The 21,572-nt window shown below is 41.5% G+C and overlaps 1 protein-coding gene across 1 annotated transcript; it reads right to left on the minus strand.

Annotated features, from left to right (window-relative positions):
- Positions 1-13: 13 nt before the first annotated feature.
- On the minus strand, positions 14-18,489 carry LOC309328396 (vomeronasal type-2 receptor 26-like). The gene is made up of 6 exons (XM_081838395.1): positions 17,731-18,489; positions 16,399-16,525; positions 5,786-6,667; positions 3,635-3,862; positions 1,693-1,819; positions 14-1,075 (listed from the first exon to the last, which is right to left on the minus strand). Exons 1-6 carry the CDS (start codon positions 17,829-17,831, stop codon positions 174-176), a joined length of 2,367 nt encoding a protein of 788 aa, XP_081694521.1. The 5' UTR covers positions 17,832-18,489; the 3' UTR covers positions 14-173.
- Positions 18,490-21,572: the final 3,083 nt, after the last annotated feature.

The following is a 21,572-nucleotide window of genomic DNA, read 5'->3' on the forward strand; positions in this document are numbered from 1 at the left end:
ACCTCATGCTGGATATCAAGAACATAAATGGTAAGACAATCTCTATTGTTATTTTGATCATTTTGTTATTTTGATCATTTCAGGTAACTTCCTTTCTTGAAAAACCACAGGGAAATTACCATGCTAACAATTCTACAGATTCTAAATACAGAAATGACAAACTCTACTGTTCTTTACATCTTTCTCCGTATCAGCTGCTCTCTGTTATTCAGCTCAGGCCTCACCACAATAATGTAGCATTTAGGGGAAAAGATGCAACCCAGCAGCCCAGCACTGGAAGCCAAGATGGAGAAAATCTCCACAGCCACCATGTATTTTCCTCTGGTGCTCAAGTATGTGGGAATGAAGGAGAACCAAACACTGCAGAAGACCAGCATGCTGAAGGTGATGAACTTGGCTTCATTGAAGCTGTCCGGCAACTTCCGGGCTAAGAAGGCCACAGTGAAGCTGATAATGGCCAGGAATCCCATGTAGCCTAAAACGCAATAGAACATGAGAACTGACCCCTCATTACATAAGAATATAATTTCTTCACTGCTTGAGTGCATGTCCACATCTGGGAATGGGGCAGAGGTTGCCATCCAGAAGGCACAGATTCCTACTTGAATCACAGAGCAGGAAAGGACAATGGAGTAAGCCAGTTTTTTGCCTACCCACTTCCTGATTGTGGAATCTGGCTTGGTAGCCATGAATGCCAAAACCACCGATATGGTTTTGGCCAGGATGCTGGAGAGGGCCACAGAGAAGACAATACCAAAAGCCGTTTGTCGGAGTGGGCAGGTTGCTTTGTTAGGCATTCCAATGAACATCAAGGAGCAGAGGAAACACAAGAGGAGGGAGTTGAGGAGAACATAAGTGAGACTTCTGTTATTGGCTCTGACGATGGCAGTGTCCCGGTGCTTAATAAAAATGCCAAGTACCATAGCTGTAATCAGAGAGAATAAAAGCACAGAGAAAGTTGAAATCACGGCCAAAGTTTCATCAAAGCCTAGGACGTTTGGTTTCTTGGGAATGCACTGATCCTGCTCTTCATTTGGATATTGATCCGGAGGACATCTGGCACAGGTTTCCAATCCTGAAAAAAAGGTGATATAACCATTGGAAACAACTCAAATAAGCTTATGAGGTTTTGTTTTGTTTTGTTTTTACATGAGTCCCCTTATGATATTGTTTGCATGAGGAAAAGTTTCAAAACTTTTTGCTCCAATGCTTGTGTCCTAAATGCTTTGAAGATAAGGTCCCCAAAGAGCTTTCTTCTTAGAGAAAAAACTACCACTTCTATTGCATCCTCCTTCCTCCAAAACTATAGTTTCTTCCATGTAAAATTTTTATGTCTTGTTGCATGAAAACAGAGTGGGTGAACATACAATCATGGTTTAAATTGTTAAAAAGTGTTATTAAGATGTGGCAGTACAGTAGTGAGCCACTTGCAATAGGAAACTGCATTAAACAATTTAGAATTTGTGTGGATACAATGTTGGAAAATCTTTACATTACAGATCAAGCTCACATCCTCATGGTATACTCCCTAGAAGGTTAAGATAATTTCTTCACAGTGGCAGCTTTTACTGAGACTGAAGTGAAATCATTCTACTATTGTTCATAAACAATATAAATTGGTATCAGACCCCACTTCCAATTTGATCAGAATATGTTAAAATAACTTGTATATGGTACTATGACATCTCTCACCCTTTTCATCTGAGAACATCCCATGAGGACATGGATCACAATCATAACAACAAAACTTCTTTCCCTCCTTCTTTTTCTTCTCATAACCAGGAAGGCAGTTGGCATTACATAAGGAAAGGGGTGGCACCTATCCAAAGGGACACAAGGGTTAATATTGAGAAAATGTTTTAGGGGATTCATCTAACATCAGGTGATCTACCAGTAAGTAGGAGGGCCAGAAATGTTAATGTGCCAAAGCAGCACATACAGTGCGATAAAAAGCTACAGTTCTTAGCATCATACAAACACAAGAAGATTACAATTTTTCATATCTAGATTGATTAATGCTCCAACCATCACATAATTCAATCTAATACTACTATTGGTTATTTCTTTTGATGGAATTGCAGCCTCATGCCCTTTGCTTTAGGAAATTCATTTGATGTCCCTTTAGTGAGGTTCAAGGTGTTGGGATTTGGAAGTAGTGAAATATTGTGGTTCTGCTCACATTTGGACAGCCCCTACCACTTATACCATTGGAATAAAGTGAAGATGAAGTGAAGATGGAGGGCAGATGTATTGGGGTTGTGATGGACTGGCTTTATAAAACCAGCTTTATAAAAAGACAGTGGACTACAATACAATGTGTACATATAATAAGTTGGAACTTTTTGTTCTCTACAAAATCAATTTATAAATTCTGGTGTCATTTTTCAAAAAGAAATATTTCCAACATTTCCCCCAATGATTCTCAATATATGAAAAAAGAATCCCTTCATCCTTCATATACAAGGAAATGGGCATGGTATTTAGCAAATATTGGTTTAACAATTCTGAAAGCAAAATGGATGTTGGCATTAAAATATTCCAAAAATGCTTATCCATGTGAACCTGAAAGAGGACTATCTTAAGTCAATATTCCATTGGTACTTTACTTTATACAGAATTTATTTATGTATTTATTTTGAGAAAACAGGCATTGTTCGAGGCATAACGGAATTAAGGCAGATCTAATAAATATCTTTTAAAATAGTAATTCCTTTCTGGACCAAAGTACTGAAGATTTCTCCTTCATAAGTTAGCTGTGGTTGAGCTTTTCACAGCGCTGTTTTTCTTTACCAATATATATCCTGAAAGCAAGAGCAATCATACTGCCATCCTTAGTTCCAGTATAACTGAGATCTGCTTTTGAGGATATTGATGCCTTCAATGCAGTGGTGTACCTAGGCTCCCCTGTGCACTGGCAAGGAGATATATCAGTGCCTCCAAAGTCGGGAGGGACCATGGAAAAGAAACTAAAAATGTTTGTTTTTTGTCACCTTTTGTGCTCCTTCGGTCACTTTCTCCTTGGCCATTGGTTCTGCCTCCTGCCCTCCTTGGTCGGTCTGTCTGCCTTCTTTCCTGCATCCTCCCTTCACTCACCACCTACCTCCCTCCCTCCCTCCCTCCCTCCCTCTCTTTTCTTCCCCCCAAGCCCTGCTTGGCACTCCGCTCACACTTATGATAGTTCCACTGGCCAACTGGGGATGCGGAGCCGCACAGCTGCTCTCATGGCCAACGCCAGCAGCTGGATTCCTCCACTGAGGCACAGAGAGAATCCTTCATGCCTTGCCTAGCAGCCCATGTATGGGCAGCTGGGCTCCATGGCACTCCGAGCAAGGCATTTTGTGGTCTCCTCCTGGGCCTGGGCCCGTGGCAGAAGCAAATCTGACAAACACCTTCATACACCCCTACTTCTATGATTCCAACTCTACACTACAGTCTCAAGCAGCAACAGAAAAATTCATGAAGTCTTTTGTGCATATTGCTGTTTTTTATGAATGTGGTTCATTTGTTTACTTATTAATAAAATTATTAGTAGCAGCATTATTAGTAGTGGCAGCAGAAGTTGGGCAGCACTTCCCTTTTCACCTCATGTGGCAAAGCTACATGCTCTCCCACCTGTGAGCAGTGATTTCCTTACCTGAGTGAAGACTCTGTGCCATTGGATTCTGTCCCCATCAATGGTGAGCTCTTTGCCAGGAGGGGCCTGAGGATCCAGTCTTCCAACTTTGACCCTGACATAGGAATTATTTGGGAAAGTGACCAGGTTTGTAATATCAAATCCACCTGCTAATTCTCCATGTTCATTTAATGTAATTTCATCCCCAGCACTGTTGTTGAATGAGATTCTCTGCAGCAATGAGTGGAGCTAGGTGGAAAGAGAATCAGAAGTCATCCTGTTTGGGTGTCTGAAGGCGGTTAGGGGGTGGATAGTGGCTAATGGATTGAGATTAAATCCCAGCAATACAGAAGTAGTGTTTCTGGGGACAGGGGGCTGGTAGGTGTGTGTGGGGGGGATTCCCTAGCCCTGAATGGTGTAACTGTGGCCTTAAAGGACCAGGTGTGCAGCCTGGGAGCCATTTTGGACTCACAGATGTTTATGAAGGTGCAAGTCAATTCTGTGTCCAGGGCAGCTGTCTACCAGCTCTGTCTGGTATTCCAGCTGAGACCCTACCTGCCTGTGCTCTGTCTCCCCAGAATGGAACATGCTCTGGTTATCTCCCGCTTGGATTATTGCAGTGCGCTTGATGTTGGGCTACCTTTGACGTTGACTCAGAAACTAAAACTAATCCAAAACACAGCTGCCAGGCTGGTGACTGTGTGAGTGGCTGCCAGTAACATATAACACTGGTCTTAAAGGAACTCCATTGGCTCCCATTATATTTCAAAGTAAAATGCAAAGGGTTGATGCTGACCTTTATAGCCCTTAGTGTCTGCTCCTATATACCTGAAGGAGCATCCACACCCCAATCATTCAGCCCAGATGCTGAATGGAGAAAGCACGGAGCCACCTGCCCTGCTGAACGCCCTCCCATCAGATGTCTAGGAAATGAACAACAATCTGACTTTTAGAAAACATCTGAAGGGAGCCCTGTATAGGGAAGTTTTAAATGTTTCATGTCTTACGTTTTAATTTGACAGAGACTTCCCAGAGTGGCTATGGTGCCCCAATCAGATGAGCAGCTGTAGTCAAACAGCCTCGCACTGGCACCATCACTGCATGGCCCTGGGTTCCCAGGCACCCACAAATTTTTTAATATTCTGCAGCCGGAAGGGCTCTGGTCAGCCCTCCTGCTGTGCTGCAGCAGTGGGCGATGGAACCCCTTACAGACCCTTTGGGAGAAGCCTTAGAGATCCCTCTGAAAGGCCCGGATAGGCCTGCCCGGGCGCCTCCAAATCTGTGACATCACATGTAGCACATGACATCACAAATGCACACCAGACGCCCACAATGTGGGTTGAAACATAGTGTACCTGGCTAGAACGGTCATTTCAGGCAGCTTGAGATACACTCTCAAGTGGCTGAGGCATCCCAGCCAGAGGAATGCTGCATATAAATAATAATAATAAAATATCAAACATTAAATACTTCCCAATGCAGGGCTGCCTTCAGATGTCTTCTAAAAGTTTTGTAGTTCTTTATCTCCTTGACATCTGAAGCGAGGGCATTCCACAGGGAGGGCATCACTACAAAGAAGGCCCTCTGTCTGGTTCCTGGTATATATTTCATTATAGTACAATGAAGAAATTATGACATTTCTAGCAGCATGTGTATGTGTGTCATAATTTCTACATTATACTATACTTTAATGAAATTAAATTTGTCTCCCCTCCAACTAAATCATGGTCATTTTTGCATGGTAAAATCACCAATTTTATGGTCTATTTTCCAGTATACTTAAAATCCTTTGCTTATTCTGGGCTACCCCACATTTTCTTCAAAACATTGCTTTGCACAGGTAACTACCATAGAGTTATGAAATTTTTCAGAAGCAAATTAGGAACCACTGGTCTAATTAAATACCAGTAGAAATACTGGAACAGTGCCAGTTGTAAATGTTCAAATTTTTAGAAAAATTATTAACTTGTCAAGTAGTTGCTGCTTGTGTGTCACTTATGAAAGTCTGTATAATCTAAAGTCTGCTTAGTATAATTATAGGAAATGAAATAATTTAAAGTTAATCTTTGAAGTATTTATTACTTTAATTATTTACTTATAGATGAATGCCAACTCACATTATATTATCAACACAGTGCAGAACACTGAACACTTTATAAGAGGAAACATTACCTGCCAAGGCTCTACATTCTGAGAAGAGAGTCTGTCTCCACTTTTTGTCCTTTTGTGGATGGCTTCAGATGTATACCTAATATGTAAGGCATGTGCGAAAGCATAGACCGCATTATAGATACTGTAGCTGTGGCCAGTCATGCTCATTTCAAAAAATGGTGCAGGAAGGCTCTCCAGCATCTCCTCTCCAGTACATGTGTCTTCTGACGCTGTGGAATTTGAAAGTGAACAACTGAATGCTTGTCCCCAGAATTCGTTGATAAAACCATCTGCATCTGCCCAGGAAGGCTTTACATTCCTTAGAAAGTCTGAGAAGTCTTGAATCTCCTTGGAGTGAATCGCAGATGAGATAGCACCATGGAACATTTGTACATTAATTTCAATAATTTTTTTAAAAGCATATAATATGAAATCAATTTGGGCTGTTGTGATCCATACTTTTCCTCCAGGCTGTTTCCTCTTAGATGGAGGCAATATCAGCTGAATCATATTCCTTACCTCTATAGTACTTGATAGCCATAAAATAGATGTACTTTCTCCATATATAACAACTGCATTAGCTTTGCTTGACATGAAAGCTGGGAACAAAATCCTTGTTTCACCCACCATATGAAGTATGTTACCCGTGAAATGCAGATTGTATTCAATTTTTTCAGTGAATTCTGAACAGATTCCGTTCTGGAAAAGCATTGGTTCAATGATCTGCAAGAAACGTTCTCCCGCTTCATTATTTGGAGTGATGAGCCCGACCCATTTCCATCCAAAATGCAGAAGTAACTGGATAATTCCCTTGTACTGAAGATCTTCATTGGGGACCATGCGGTAGAAGGAAGCAACTTTGATTTGATCATTTGTGGCTGGTTCAAATGAACCATACGAAATCTGAAAAAGGAAAAAGCCAAAACTACCGCCCTATATCTTTACTCAATGTGGATTATAAAATTTTTGCAGACATTTTGGCAAAAAGATTGAAGCGAGTGTTACTAGGGGAGATTCATAAGGACCAAACTGGCTTTCTCCCAGGGAGACATATGTCAGACAATGTGAGGAACATTATCGATATTTTGGAGCTGTTAGAAGTTGACATTAATAGAAAGGCTGTTTTGATTTTTGTGGATGCGGAGAAAGCCTTTGACAACATTTGTTGGAGCTTTATGAAAAAGAATCTCCAAGGGATGGGGGTAGGCCAAGGTTTTGAAAACGGTATAGGTGCAATATATTCGGAACAAAAAGCAAAGTTAATTGTAAATAATGTGGTAACGGAAGAAATACCTATAGAAAAAGGTACACGACAGGGTTGCCCAATATCTCCTCTACTTTTTACATCAGTCCTGGAGGTTTTGTTAAATATGATTAGAAAGGACCAGTTGGTTAAAGGAGTTCAGGTCGGAGCCAGACATTATAAACTAAGAGCATTTGCAGATGACCTAGTTTTGACTTTACAACAGCCAGACATTAGTACCAAAAGAGTGTTGGAATTAATTGAAATATTTGGTCAAGTAGCAGGATTTAAATTGAATAAACAGAAAACAAAGGTTTTGGAGAAAAATTTAACAGTGGAAGAAAGAGAGAGGTTTCAGAGTGAAACAGGTTTGGAAATAACGAAAAAAGTGAAATACCTGGGGGTAAATTTAACATCTAAGAATCTGAATTTATTTAAAGACAATTATGAAAAATGTTGGTCAGAAGTAAAGAAAGATTTAGAAACATGGTCAAGGTTGAAATTGTCCTTGTTAGGTCGAATTGCTACTATTAAGATGAATGTATTGCCTAGAATGCTTTTTTTGTTTCAGAACTTACAAATTCTGGACAAGATGGATTGTTTCAAGAGGTGGCAGAAAGATATATCAAAATTTGTCTGGCAGGGCAAAAAGCCCAGAATTAAGTTTAAGATTTTAACTGATGCAAAGGATAGAGGGGGATTTGCCCTGCCGGACTTAAGATTATACTACGAAGCAGCAGCTTTCTGCTGGCTGAAAGACTGGCTACTTCTTGAGAACACAGACATCTTAGATTTGGAAGGATATGATAATTGTTTTGGTTGGCATGCATACTTATGGTATAACAAGGCAATGGTGTACAAAGGTTTTAAAAACCATATTGTTAGAAAAGCATTATATAATGTTTGGAGCAGATACAAAGATCTACTGGAAACTAAAACTCCCAGGTGGTTGTCACCAATGGAAGCCAAGGGGGTGAAAAAACTTAATATGGACTCTAAATGGCCAAAATATTGTGAAATCTTAGAATATGAAGGTGAAAGGGTAAAGCTTCAGAGTTACGAAAAACTAAAGTCCAAAGTTCGAGATTGGCTGCATTACTATCAGATAAATGAGACATTTAAAGAGGACAGGAAAATAGGATTTCAGAAGGAGAGGTCAAAGTTAGAAACGGAACTGTTAGAACCCAATACTAAGAATCTGTCAAGAATGTATAATTTGCTGCTTAAATGGAATACACAGGAGGAAACGGTGAAATCAGCTATGATTAAATGGGCACAGGATATCGGTCATGACATTATGTTTGCTGACTGGGAACAGTTATGGACCACTGGTGTTAAGTTTACGGCATGTAATGCCTTAAAAGAAAATATAATGAAAATGATCTACAGGTGGTACATGACCCCAGTCAAGCTTGCAAAAATTTACCATTTGCCCAATAATAAATGTTGGAAATGTAATGAGAATGAAGGTACCTTTTATCACCTATGGTGGACCTGCCCGAGGGTGAAAGCATTCTGGGAAATGATCTATAATGAAATTAAGAAAGTCCTTAAATGGACATTTACTAAGAAACCAGAGGCTTTTCTCCTGGGCATGGTTGGCCAATTGGTGCCAAAGAAGGATAGGACTTTCTTTATGTATGCTACTACTGCAGCAAGAATTCTTCTGGCAAAGTATTGGAAGATGCAAGAATTACCTACTCTTGAAGAATGGCAGACAAAGGTGATTGACTTCATGGGACTGGCAGAGATGACCGGCAGAATTCGTGACCAGGGGAAAGAGGCAGTGGAAGAAGACTGGAAGAAATTTAAAATATATCTTAAAAACTGTTGTAAAATTGAGGAGTGTTAAGATGTCAAGGGGTAAGAAGCAGAGAACTACAGCTGTAATTAACAAATTTATGGGAATTTAATGAAGGGAACTAAATGGATAAATTGACTAAAGGGTTGCTAAAAAATTTTAAAATAAGGATGCAGCGAAAGGGAGGTAAGGGGAAGTCGATTGAAAGAAGTTACAAGAAAATAAGATTATGAATTTATTTATGTTTGATTTGTTTATGTTTGTATTTTGTGATGTGTTTATTTTTTAATTATGTGTTTTAAAAACTGAATAAAAATTATTTTTTTAAAAAAATCTTTCCAAGTGGAAACAAGAATTCACAACGCACACATTTATCTGAGTATAAATCCTGTATATCCCATATTTACTAATCTTAGTCAGGGCCGACCCCCATCTACATAGAAAATATATTGCTCAAAAACCAAACAAACAATATTGCTCATTTAATTTTGTAGATTTTAATTCCTATTATTATGGGAGTCATCACAGCTGCATACTTGTAGACACAGATTCTCTCCAGGAACAGGAGAGCTTTTATCCTTGCACTGCCTTCAACAATACTCCAAAGTGGAACTGGAGAAATACAAGCAATTGATCATGTTCTTTTGGTCTATAATCTTGTAGAGAGAGGTTGATGGCATTTTTACTAAGAACTCTTGTGGGAGGATCTCCTGGAAATTCGGAAGATTTCCTGAATATTGTGCATTTTAATTTTATGTGACCACAATAAGCCATAACTTATAAAGGATGCAGAGATACCAAAGGAGCAGAAACGATTATTTATGTATGCAACTACAGCAGCACGGATACTACTGGCCCAGAGATGGAAAGAAGTCCCGACCAGAGAGGAATGGCTGCTGAAGTTGATGGACTACACTGAAATGCTGAAAATGACTGGGAAAATCAGAAGAGAAGAACTTTAAAAAGGAATGGGGAAAAATCATAATGTATTTAAGAGAACAAGGAAAACAACTGAAAACTCTGACAGGATTTGAATAATGCTTGTAATGTATGAAAACCTATGGTAAAAATGGAATAGAGAAAGTAAGAGAAACAGTTGGGGGGTAAAGATTGATAATAGTAACCATGGAATGGCGGAAGGAATGGAAGGATTCAGGGGATCCTAAAGGATGATCCAGCAAAGATTAAGGCAACTAAAAAGTAATGGAGCAGAACAGCACCATATTGGTAAGAATATATCCATCCCCAAATGCCAGAAAAATAACAAGGAATTTGTTTTCATTAAGCCTCTGAAAGTGGACAATACTAAAGATCATCATACCTGTGCAGGGAGGTACCCCATTTATAATATTGGAACATATCAAAAAATCTTTCATTAAATATATTATACACACATTCTTTAGAACCTAGGTCCTTTCATGTACCCGGTTGGGTAATAATATTATACCCCCCCCCAATTCCATAAATTGCAACCCATTGCCCTTTTCCATTTTGCCACTTCAAATTTAGGAATCAACAGATTCCTAGTGGGAGGAGAAAAGAGTGAACTACGGCATGAAATATCAATTTTTTCAAAACCCATATTCTACCTGTGGAATCTTGTAAAGACCTAAGACATCTGCCATGGATGAGGAGGTGTCAGAATTAAGTCCCCCAATGACTCCTACTACATTTTTCTGGATGCCACACCTGTAGTTGGGGACAAAGTAATGTGATTTAAGAAGCAAATCCAGAGTGTTTCGGTAGGTCATCCTTGAATCAAAATAGCTATCATAGATGTGGAATCCAAGAGTGACATTGGGCAAGATCTTGGGATTCTCATTGATCTCATCAACAGCAAACACCAAGGCCAGATTGTGTTGGTAGAACTTTCTCATAACCCTGCAAAGAAAATGCCTTACCATTTTATAGGGAATTAAACAGTGCACAACACTTAGATCTGAGGGATACAACTTCCTCAATTAAATCATGTTAGAAATACGGAAATGATTTTGTTTCTATAGAGTTAATGTTTGGATCTCTCTTCCACCCGAATCAAATTTTTTATTTGTTTGAACATGAAGACTGAGAAGTGATCTTCACTTAATAACATTCTGTTTTTCTAACCACATTGCTTTTTATTACTAGAAACATGTACAGTTATTGAAATCATTAAAAAGCCCCTTCATCAGTTGTTGTCCTTAGCAACACAAACTGGTATGAAATGAAGATAATGGAATTGGCAGCTGCCATTTTGGATATGAAGAATGCCGACTGATGATCTGGAAGTGATGATTTTAAAGTGGCTCTCATCCAATTCTTACTCAGTGCATTTAATGCTTATCCCTGATTGTTTTCAAAGTACTTTAGACATAACTTCTATTTTACACCATCTTTCACTAAAGCAGCTCAAGCTGGGTTTCATAGCTCTCCTCTCTCCCCTTGCTTATGCCTGAAAGCCCCTAGTGTGTAGCTGGCCAAGTAAATGGAGATTTGAACCCTGATCTCCCCCATGCAAGTCTGCCATGTTAAATTACTGTGGGCAGGAGGACCAATGGCTAGAAAGCAAGTGGTGGTGATGTGAAACTGAATCAGCTCAAACATGGCTGAGGTTTCATTTTGCACCTGGAATGTGGAAGGGAAGGGGCAGTGGTGAAGACAGCTTACTTCTTCACTGCAATTGTGTCCACAACTAGCTGTCTGGAAGAGCTTTTCAATGTTGAATATAGGTTTGTTATGTGGCCAAGAGAACATTTCTTTTATAACTTTAGCAACCTGCTATTATAACTTTAAAAACACTTTAGGGATGGAATAAATCAGATTCGGAGTTGCATGCCATGATTGGAGAGAGTCAAATGGTATACAGAGCACTCTCTGTTCCATCTTTGCTGGATCAGTTTAAATTATTGTGCCCTGAGGATGTAGTGACTGTGCTTGAAGATTTGAAGCTGCCAAATGGACCCCTTGACCCTTGCCCATCTTGGTTTTTGAAATCTAGCTATATGGAATTGACTGGCAGTGGCAGACTTTGGTACTATGGTACCCTGGACAAGGCCAAAATTTTGCACCCACTTAGCCCTCGCATGGCCTTCCCAAAGGTGGGTAAAGCTGTGACCGGATTAAGGAAGGAGACACGACGCTCGAGTAGGGTCCTCGAGCCCCCACCCCGTTCTCAAGGCTGGGAAAGCGCTAACTAAGCTTTGGGGAAGTGGGGATATTGTCAGAGCCCATGCCTCCTTCCCAAAGCCCAGCGCCTTGTTTACCAGGTTTTGAGACAGCACTCCCATGGCTTGTACCCAATGTGTGGCCACTTATTGCAGAACCCTAATGCCACCCCTGTGACTGGGGAGGTCTAGCTTCATTGGAGGATGCTCTGATCAAGGGTAAAATAGTATTATAAAATCTTACTATTTGGTTTAATCTTACTTTGGGTTTCAAAGCAAACCAAGTACTTTTGTTGTTGTTGTTGTTGTTTAGACGTTTAGTCGTGTCCGACTCTTTGTGACCCCCTGGACCAGAGCACTCCAGATGTACTTATAGTCTTTATAGTACTATAAAGTACTTCATACTCAGATATAAATGTAGAAAGAATAAATGAAATGATCTTAAGAGCCATTTACTTACATTGGGCTGTTAATAAAGACCTGAGATGGGTGTTCATCGAAGGAAATGCTGGGTAATATGTATTGGATATGAGACATTATCCCACCAATGATAAGGTCCCCTTGTTCATACCACTCATGTGGAATATGCACAGGATTATTTCCACTGCAAACAACAGTATGCACTTGGGGCACCATATTGGGAAACAGCAGGAGAAGCAGTAGCAACAACATCCTGATCACAAATATCCTTCTACACCCCGACTCTCATTTGCCTCTCTACAATATTGTTACTATCATCAGCCTGACTTGAACAAGATGTATTTGGTGACAGCTGACTCTGCCAATTGTGTATTTCAAGAGGCAGGTCTCTACCTTCTCATTAACTTCAGCACTGTCACAAAAATTTCATTGAATGCTATGATTTGAAATTTAACCAATACAATGAAAAGCAAAAGCTGGTCTCACCTCTCCTTAGCCTACCTTAGCTCTCTATGGAACACCTGCGTGCTTTTAATCATTTCAGGTTTAATTATTTTTTCTTATTTCCCATTCAGCCTTCTGGAGCTTTTCCAGGTGAATTGATTACCATAATTTTAGTAATTATAGAGAAGATAATTACTTTTGCAATGTTGTTGGACTCTGTGTTGCATCACCAGTAGGAGAACGGCCAAAGTAAACATATTTGTCACATTGCAGAATCAAAGGTTAGGAAGAAGCCTCCAAGGTCATCTTGTCCAATCTGCTTGCTATTGCAGGACATCCAGAACTAAAAACAAATCAAATACCTTGACCAACTACACTCTTCCTGCAGCACCCCTGTGGGGCTCCAAAGCCCAGTTATGTCACCCCTTGCCTGCAGAGCTGGCAGCCTTCCACCCTTTTACAAACACCCTCACGTGTTCCCTCCGCCACCTCGCTTCTGCCCTCTCCTTGGGAGTCCTCCAGGCAGCTACTGCTGCCTCCCCTGGTCTCTGAGCTGTCCCCCTACCCCAAAGAGAGGTACCCCCTAACACTGCCCCACAGGAGCCTTGGGAGCAGCCCTGGCCAGCCCCCAAGGCAACATTCATCAGGGGAGCTTCTAGCCAAGGCTGTGCAAGCCTTTGGGAGGCCGAGTTACACAAGGGCATCAGAGGAGGGAGGGAAGGAAAGAGGGAGAGAGGCCAGTCTTGTCTGTGGCACCCCTGACCATCATTCAAGACACCCCAGGATGCCACACTGGTTGAAAACCACTGGTTCCAGACATCTCTCTCTTACTCTGGTAGGAAGCATTAATTCAGAAGATTGTCAGGGCGGCCCATCAGTGTAAGGCCATGGTAGGCACTGTTATGCAGTCTAGATGTTTCTGGACTACAGCTTCCATCATCCTTGATAATAATGGTCTGTTGTGAGCTGGTGGGAGGTGTCATTAAGCAACATCTGGAGGGCCACAGATTGACTACCCCTGGTGCAAATAAGAGTGGGGAGTAGAAAAAGGCTCCATCTCTAGGGTGATATTGATCTGTCAGGGCTATGTCAAGTATTAGAGACCACTGAGTCTACAGCAGTTTCTACCTATGGCAAGGTGAATCACTTCCTGTCTCCCTTCACAGCATCATGTCTATTGATGTATGAGATTCCAGAAATGTAGAAGTTTATCCTGGGAATTCTAAAAGCCTGCAAGAGGCATAGATGCTATGGAGTGGGGTGTCTGGCAGGGAGGAGTGCCGGATAGTGTCAGGGTTCTGCCTTCTCCCAGGAAGGTACAGCTTATGATCAGCCTTATGACTCTGCCTTTTCAGAAGTTTTCCAGTCTGATGCTGGCACCCACACACTGACTGATGCCCCTCTCCACAGCGGCCCTGGATCATTCCGCTTCATCTAATCCAACCTGCTGCAACTCATGACTGTCCCACATGAACTTGATAGATACCCAGATCTCTCAAATAGGCACAAAAATGGCTTGGGGCAGCTTCTCAAGTTCTTGTGTTCTTTTTCTTCTCTTCTCTCTTCACCCCAGCATAGCCTCAGGAGAGGTTCAGGGCCTCTTTGGATGCAGGAGAAGAAGAGTAAGGGGGCATGTAGGCATTCAAGTGTTTGGATATCATTCTTAGTTTCTTTCATACACGTAATCCCTGTTCATTTACACCTCATATGCAACTACACTGGATATCAAGAATATAAATGATAAGAGACTCTCTTGTGTTATTTTGATCATTTCAGGTAACTTCCTTTCTTGAAAAAGGATGGTGAAATTACCATGCTAACAATTCTACAGATTCTAAATACAGAAATGACAGACTATTCTGTTCTTTACATCTTTCTCCGTATCAGCTGCTCTCTGTTATTCAGCTCAGGCCTCACCACAATAATGTAGCATTTAGGGGAAAAGATGCAACCCAGCAGCCCAGCACTGGAAGCCAAGATGGAGAAGATCTCCACAGCCACCATGTATTTTCCTCTGGTGCTCAAGTACGTGGGAATAAAGGAGAACCAAACACTGCAGAAGACCAGCATGCTGAAGGTGATGAACTTGGCTTCATTGAAGCTGTCCGGCAACTTCCGGGCTAAGAAGGCCACAGTGAAGCTGATCATGGCCAGGAAGCCCATGTAGCCCAAAACACAATAGAACATGAGAACTGACCCCTCATTACATAAGAATATAATTTCTTCACTGCTTGAGTGCATGTCCACATCTGGGAATGGGGCAGAGGTTGCCAGCCAGAAGACACAGATTCCTACTTGAATCACAGAGCAGGAAAGGACGATGGAGTAAGCCAGTTTTTTGCCTACCCACTTCCTGATTGTGGAATCTGGCTTGGTAGCCATGAATGCCAAAACCACTGAAATAGTCTTGGCCAAGATGCTGGAGAGGGCCACAGAGAAGACAATGCCAAAAGCCGTTTGTCGGAGTGGGCAGGTTGCTTTGTTAGGCATTCCAATGAACATCAAGGAGCAGAGGAAACACAAGAGGAGGGAGATGAGGAGAATGTAAGTGAGGCTTCTGTTGTTGGCTTTGACGATGGCAGTGTCTCGGTGCTTAATGAAAATGCCAAGTACCATAGCTGTGATCAGAGAGAATAAAAGTGCAGAAAAAGCTGAAACCATGGCCAAAGTTTCACCAAAACCTAGGACGTTTGGTTTCTTGGGAATGCACTCATTCTGCTCTTCATTTGGATATTGATCCGGAGGACATCTAGCACAGGTTTCCAATCCTGATAAAAAGGTTGCATGACAATTGGATACAATCCAGAATATGCTTAAGAATAACAATGTATATTTGATGTATATGCTTACAATCCAGAATATGCTTAAGACCCTTACCATAGTGTTTCCCTGAGGAAAAGTTTCAAAACTTCTAATTCAATGCTGGTGCCCTAGATGCTTTGAAGATAAAGTTATGCCTGGAATTTAACATTTCCTATATGGAGAAACTATGTTTTTAGTGATCCTCTTCCATATTCTTAGAACAACAGATACTGCATAATGAAATCAGAGAAATATTACAGCTGAAATCTTGGAAGCAAGAGGGGTGATTTTTTATAGGATTTTAACACTTCCCCCAAATCCTTGTTCTTAGAGAAAAGACAATCACTCCTATTACCTCCTCCCCCCTAAATTTTTTAGTGCTGTCTTCAGGACAAAACAGTCTTGGGGTGGAGCTACACTAGTGATTTATAAAGGTAAAATGCATTATTAAAATGTGACACCACAGCAGTGAGCCCCTGGCAATGGGAAACTGCATTAAACATCATGGAACGTTATATTTAATAACGTTTCAAAGATCAATATAGATAAAGTGATGGGAAATCTTTACATTACAGGTAAAGTCACATTTTCATGTTATACCCACTAAAAAGCTAATATAATTTCTTCATACTGGCAGCTTTTACTGACACAGCAGGGAGATTATTGTTAATAGTAGAATAAAACAGAGCAAATCCCATTGCCGATTTGCTCAGAAGTTTCTAAAATGACTTTTATATGCTAATATGGCATATAAAAAAATATAATATGGCATATCTCTCACCCTTCTCATCTGAGAACATCCCACGAGGACATGGATCACAATCATAACAACAAAACTTCTTCCCCTCCTTCTTTTTCTTTTCATAACCAGGATAGCAGTTGGCATTACATAAGGAAAGGGGTGGCACCTATCCAAAGGGACACGAAGGGGTTAATATTAAGAAAATGTTTTAGGGGATTCAGGTAACATCAGGTGATCTATCAGTAAACAGGAGGGTCAGAAATGTTAAATGTAGGAACCATATGTGTTGAGGCAGCACATGTTGTTTAGTCGTTTAGTCGTGTCCGACTTTTCGTGACCCCATGGACCAGAGCACGCCAGGCACTTCTGTCTTCCACTGCCTCACACGGTTTGGTCAAACTCATGTTGGTAGCTTCGAGAACACTGTCCAACCATCTCGTCCTCTGTTGTCCCCTTCTCCTTGTGCCCTCAATCTTTCCCAACATCAGGGTCTTTTCCAGGGAGTCATCTTTTCTCATGAGGTGGCCAAAATATTGGAGCCTCAGCTTCCAGTGAGCGCTGTCCTTCCAGTGAGCACTCAGGGCTGATTTCCTTAAGAATGGATAGGTTTGATCTTCTTGCAGTCCATGGGACTCTCAAGAGTCTCCTCCAGCACCATAATTCAAAAGCATCAATTCTTTGCCTATTAGCCTTCTTTATGGTCCAGCTCTCACTTCCATACATCACTACTGGGAAAACCATAGCTTTAACTATATGGACCTTTGTTGGCAAGGTGATGTCTCTGCTTTTTAAGATGCTGTAGGTTTGCTTTTCTCCCAAGAAAAAGGCGTCTTTTAATTTCATGACTGCTGTCACCATCTGCAGTGATCATGGAGCCCAAGAAAGTAAAATCTCTCACTGCCTCCATTTCTTCCCCTTCTATTTGCCAGGAGGTGATGGGCCCAGTGACTATGATCTTAGTTTTTTTGATGTTGAGCTTCAGACCATATTTTGCGCTATGTACACCCCTGCTTCTATCATTCCAACTCAACACTAGAGTCTCAAGCAGCATCAGAAAAACTCTAGAAGATTACAATGTTCATTCACAATGATACAGTCAGCTTAGCATTCTATCTCATGCTACTAACCGGAAAGCTACCAACAAACAAGCATGTTGGACAACACTCTCTGATAGCCATTGGTCCTTCTTGGTGTGACATGTCTTCTGTGCATATTGCTCTTTCTGGTGATGTGGTTCATTTGTTTATTTATTAATAAAATTATTAGTAGCAGCATTATAAGTAGCAGCAGCAGTAGTTGGGCAGCACTTCCCTTTTCACCTCATGTGGCAAAGCTACATGCTCTCCCACCTGTGAGCAGTGATTTCCTTACCTGAGTGAAGACTCTGTGCCATTGGATTCTGTCCCCATCAATGGTGAGCTCTTTGCCAGGAGGGGCCTGAGGATCCAGTCTTCCAACTTTGACCCTGACATAGGAATTATTTGGGAAAGTGACCAGGTTTGTAATATCAAATCCACCTGCTAATTCTCCATGTTTATTGAATGTAATTTCATCCCCTGCACTGTTGTTGAATGAGAGCCTCTGCAGGAATGAGTGCAGCTAGGTGGAAAGAGAATCAAAAGGTTTATGAAGTGTTGTAATAGTGTTACTAAGATAATTCATGGGGTCAGAAGAGTCGGATACAACTAGACAACTGAACAACAACAACAAAATAATTCAATAGTTTTCCTGGGAGAATTTAAGATCTTTTCCTGTCTCTGTTTGTTTGAGTTACCATGGAAGCCAGACATTTTTATGCATATTATCTGATGATAAGAAACTACAGAAAGCCACAAGCACTGGCACCATCTCTCTGGGGCCCTGCGTTCCCAGGCACCCACAAAATTTTCAATGAGGGGGCCATGCTGGAAGGGCTCTGGCAGGCCCTCCTGCTGCTGTGATGGGCTCCATCGCTGCCGCCTGTTGCAGCAGTGGGCTCCTACGGAGCAATGGGTGGGGTTGATGGAGCCCCTTGCAATCTCTGAAGGCCATTGGGAGATGCCCTAGAGAGCCCTCTGAATGGCTGGGGCTCCTGCCAGTGTGTGACATCACATGCAGAGCATGACATCACATATGCACACCAGACACCCACAATGTGGGGCAGAACATGGTGCACTTGGCCACAATGGTCATTTCAGGCTGCTTGAGATACACTACACGTGGCCAATTTATGCCATTAACCTCATACAACAAATTGTCTAATTCAGTGGTTCCCAATTAGGGGTCTGGGGCACCATCCCAGCACCATCCCCTGCCAGGGTACTCACTTGTTAATTACACAGGGTAAACCTTCCAACCTCTGCTTGCAACCAATACCTGCTTGGTGGCAAGGGAAAAACTTGTGAAAGAGTCGCTGGATGGCCAGTGAGGTGGGACTGGGAGGAAAACCTCTGACACAGTTTCTTAGGGCTCTTGCAATTGGTGGGGTGTGGGGTAGGGAGAGAGCGCAAATGGCTTTCTGTACAGGGTGGGTTCACATGCTTATCCTAAATATATATATGTGTTGGGACATTTTAACTGAAAAGAACTTATAATTGCTTTTAAAGATCATACTGGTCAACAACAAATTTGTTGTCTGCGTTCTTTAAGCTGATTTAGGATGAATCTGATGTGCTGAATCCAAAAATCACATTGGTTTTGCTCAATCAGGTCAAGTTTTTGAGCTATGGTCACATTTTTTTTACGTTTTTGTTCACATGTACGCTTGTGTGGAGCATTTTAGAAGAAGTTGGTGGGGGTAAAATGCGTTGTCAAATAATTGTTTGGAAATAATTGTTTGGAAATGATTATTTTAATGACAAGAAGTATTCAGGTCTGATAGTTCTGGGTGATTATGTCGAAAAGGGATCAGTTTGAAGTCATAAAACCTCGAAATCTTCCATAAATTGGTCCAGCAAAGCATAAAGTTGGGGGATCAAAACTAAGTTAATGGGAGAGCTGCCCCACGAAGTATCCTGATCTTCAATCAGCACATCGTCCTGTAGCTCATTGTGATGAAATTCCAGTGCCTATCTTCGGAGAACCTCCTGACATTAGTGACAAAGATGCCTCCAGTGTTGAAGGACATGATGAAGAAAAAGTGGTTCTTGAAGATGATGCTCTACATCCATTTTCCCAAAAGGAGTTGAATGATCTAGTTCGCGACCTCAGCTCGTCAAAGGACTCTGCCGAACTGTTGGCATCCAGATTGAAGGAAAAAACCCTCCTCTCTGACAGTGCTCGCATCAGCTTCTTGTGCAACAGGCATGAAGAGTACCTCCGTTTTTTCTCGGAAGAGAAGGACTTGGTACTGTGCAGATATTGCGCAGCTTCTGCTCAAGCTTGGAGTGCCACAGTATGAACCCAAAGATTGGAGACTGTTCATTGACAGCAGCAAGCGATCACTGAAATGTGTTCTGCTACACAACGGTAACCAGTTTGCCTCTATACCCCTGGCTCACTCGAGTACACTGAAGGAGAACTATGAAGCGGTGAAGTATGTGCTGGAGAAAATTGGTTATGATCAGTATAAGTGGTTTATTTGTGTTGACCTGAAGAAGGTGAACTTTTTGTTGGGACAACAGTCTGGCTTCACCAAGTACCCATGTTTTCTGTGCATGTGGGATAGTAGGGACCGTGCTCAGCATTACACGAAGAAGGACTGGCCTGTGTGGGAGGAATTGGTGCCTTGCAAAGAAAGGAACGTCATCAATGACCCTCTGGTGGACAGAGACCGAATACTCTTCCCACCACTGCACATCAAGCTCGGCTTAATCAAGCAGTTCACCAAGGCTCTGGACAAGGATGGTGACTGCTTTATTTACTTCTGCCAGGCTTTTCCAGGATTGACCATGGAGAAGTTGAAAGCTGGCATCTTTGACGGTCCTCAGATTCGTCAGCTCATCAGAGATCCAGAGTTCGGAAACTCAATGAATGAAGTGGAACTGGAAGTGTGGAAGGCATTTGTTCTGGTAGTGAAGAACTTTCTTGTCAACAATAAGGCCAGAAACTACACAGAACTTGTCAACAACATGCTGACTGCTTTCAGAAACCTGGGCTGCAACATGAGCGTCAAGATGCAGTACCTATTTTCACATATGGACCGGTTTCCTGAGAACCTGGGTTCAATGAGTGACGAGCAGGGGGAGAGATTCCATCAGGACATGAAAGAGATGGAGACCAGGTATCAGGGTCACTGGGACGCAGTCATGATGGCTGACTACTGTTGGACTCTGAAGAGAGACCTCCGTGCTGCTGAACATTCCAGGAATTCCAAGAAACAGAAGTTCACGCCCTGAAGTTTGAAAAATGGTGAAGCAACATGCAATTTACATGTACTTACCTTCATCAAAGCCCACCATTCAGTTTACAGAAAACCTGACCTGATGGAGAGAAACGGATGCCATTTCCTGATTCAGCAGTGCAAAAATACCCTAAATCAGTTGTAGAAATCTAGACAACATTCAAAAAGTAAAAAAATTGTTGCCCAGTGTTATCAAGTTTAAAGGACTATTCCACTGCTGTAAGGAGGGTTTTCAGTGAATCTTGTCTTATGAGTTGGGGATTCATCTCATCTTGGAAGTCCAAAAAGGGTTTAATGTGTTTTTAACATTTTGTTGGGAGCTGCCCAGAGTGGCTGAGGCAACTGAGCCAGACGGGTGGCGCACATATAAAAACATAATAAAATATCATACATTAAAAACTTCCCAATACAAGGCATTGGCAGGGTGTCAGAGCACTCTTTTCCCTAGACTGAGAGAATGGTGAAAAGAAATAAAGTGAAAAAATAAATTGGGATAAAGTGACATTTGCAGCTATCGTCAAAAGTTGCAAAAACAAAGAAGCATGGGACTGAGTGAGGGACAAACTTTTGGAATAACATCAGGATATCAGCTACGTGCAAGGCATGACAGATAGCAGTAACAACCGGTAAAAATAGACATCATGTTTTATAAGGACAGGAAGAAACAACATGGACAGATTAAATGTCACATACAGGAAGAATAAGAATGCATGAGAACTTCACTTGTAGACTAATAAATCACTAAATGTGTTAATACGAATAGAAGTTATGAGTACTGCAGCTGTTGTATAAGGGATTACTATTATGACTGGAATATAATTGAAATTAATAAGATTTTGGAACGCAGAAGTAAAGTAAATCGTCAAAGCATCAATTCTAACACACAGAGGGC

The sequence above is a fragment of the Podarcis erhardii genome, assembly GCF_964252035.2.
Source record: "Podarcis erhardii genome assembly, chromosome: 13".
Classification (NCBI taxonomy): Eukaryota; Metazoa; Chordata; class Lepidosauria; order Squamata; family Lacertidae; genus Podarcis; species Podarcis erhardii.

Coding starts and splice junctions, on each gene's coding strand:
- LOC309328396 (XM_081838395.1), bottom strand. CDS start 17,831: ATGTCAGGGTCAAAGTTGGAAGACTGGATCCTCAGGCCCCTCCTGGCA. Junction 3,863..5,785: donor AGAATGTAGAGCCTTGGCAG/GTAATGTTTCCT, acceptor CTTTCCACCTAG/CTCCACTCATTGCTGCAGAG. Junction 1,820..3,634: donor GGCACAGAGTCTTCACTCAG/GTAAGGAAATCA, acceptor CCCTTTGGATAG/GTGCCACCCCTTTCCTTATG.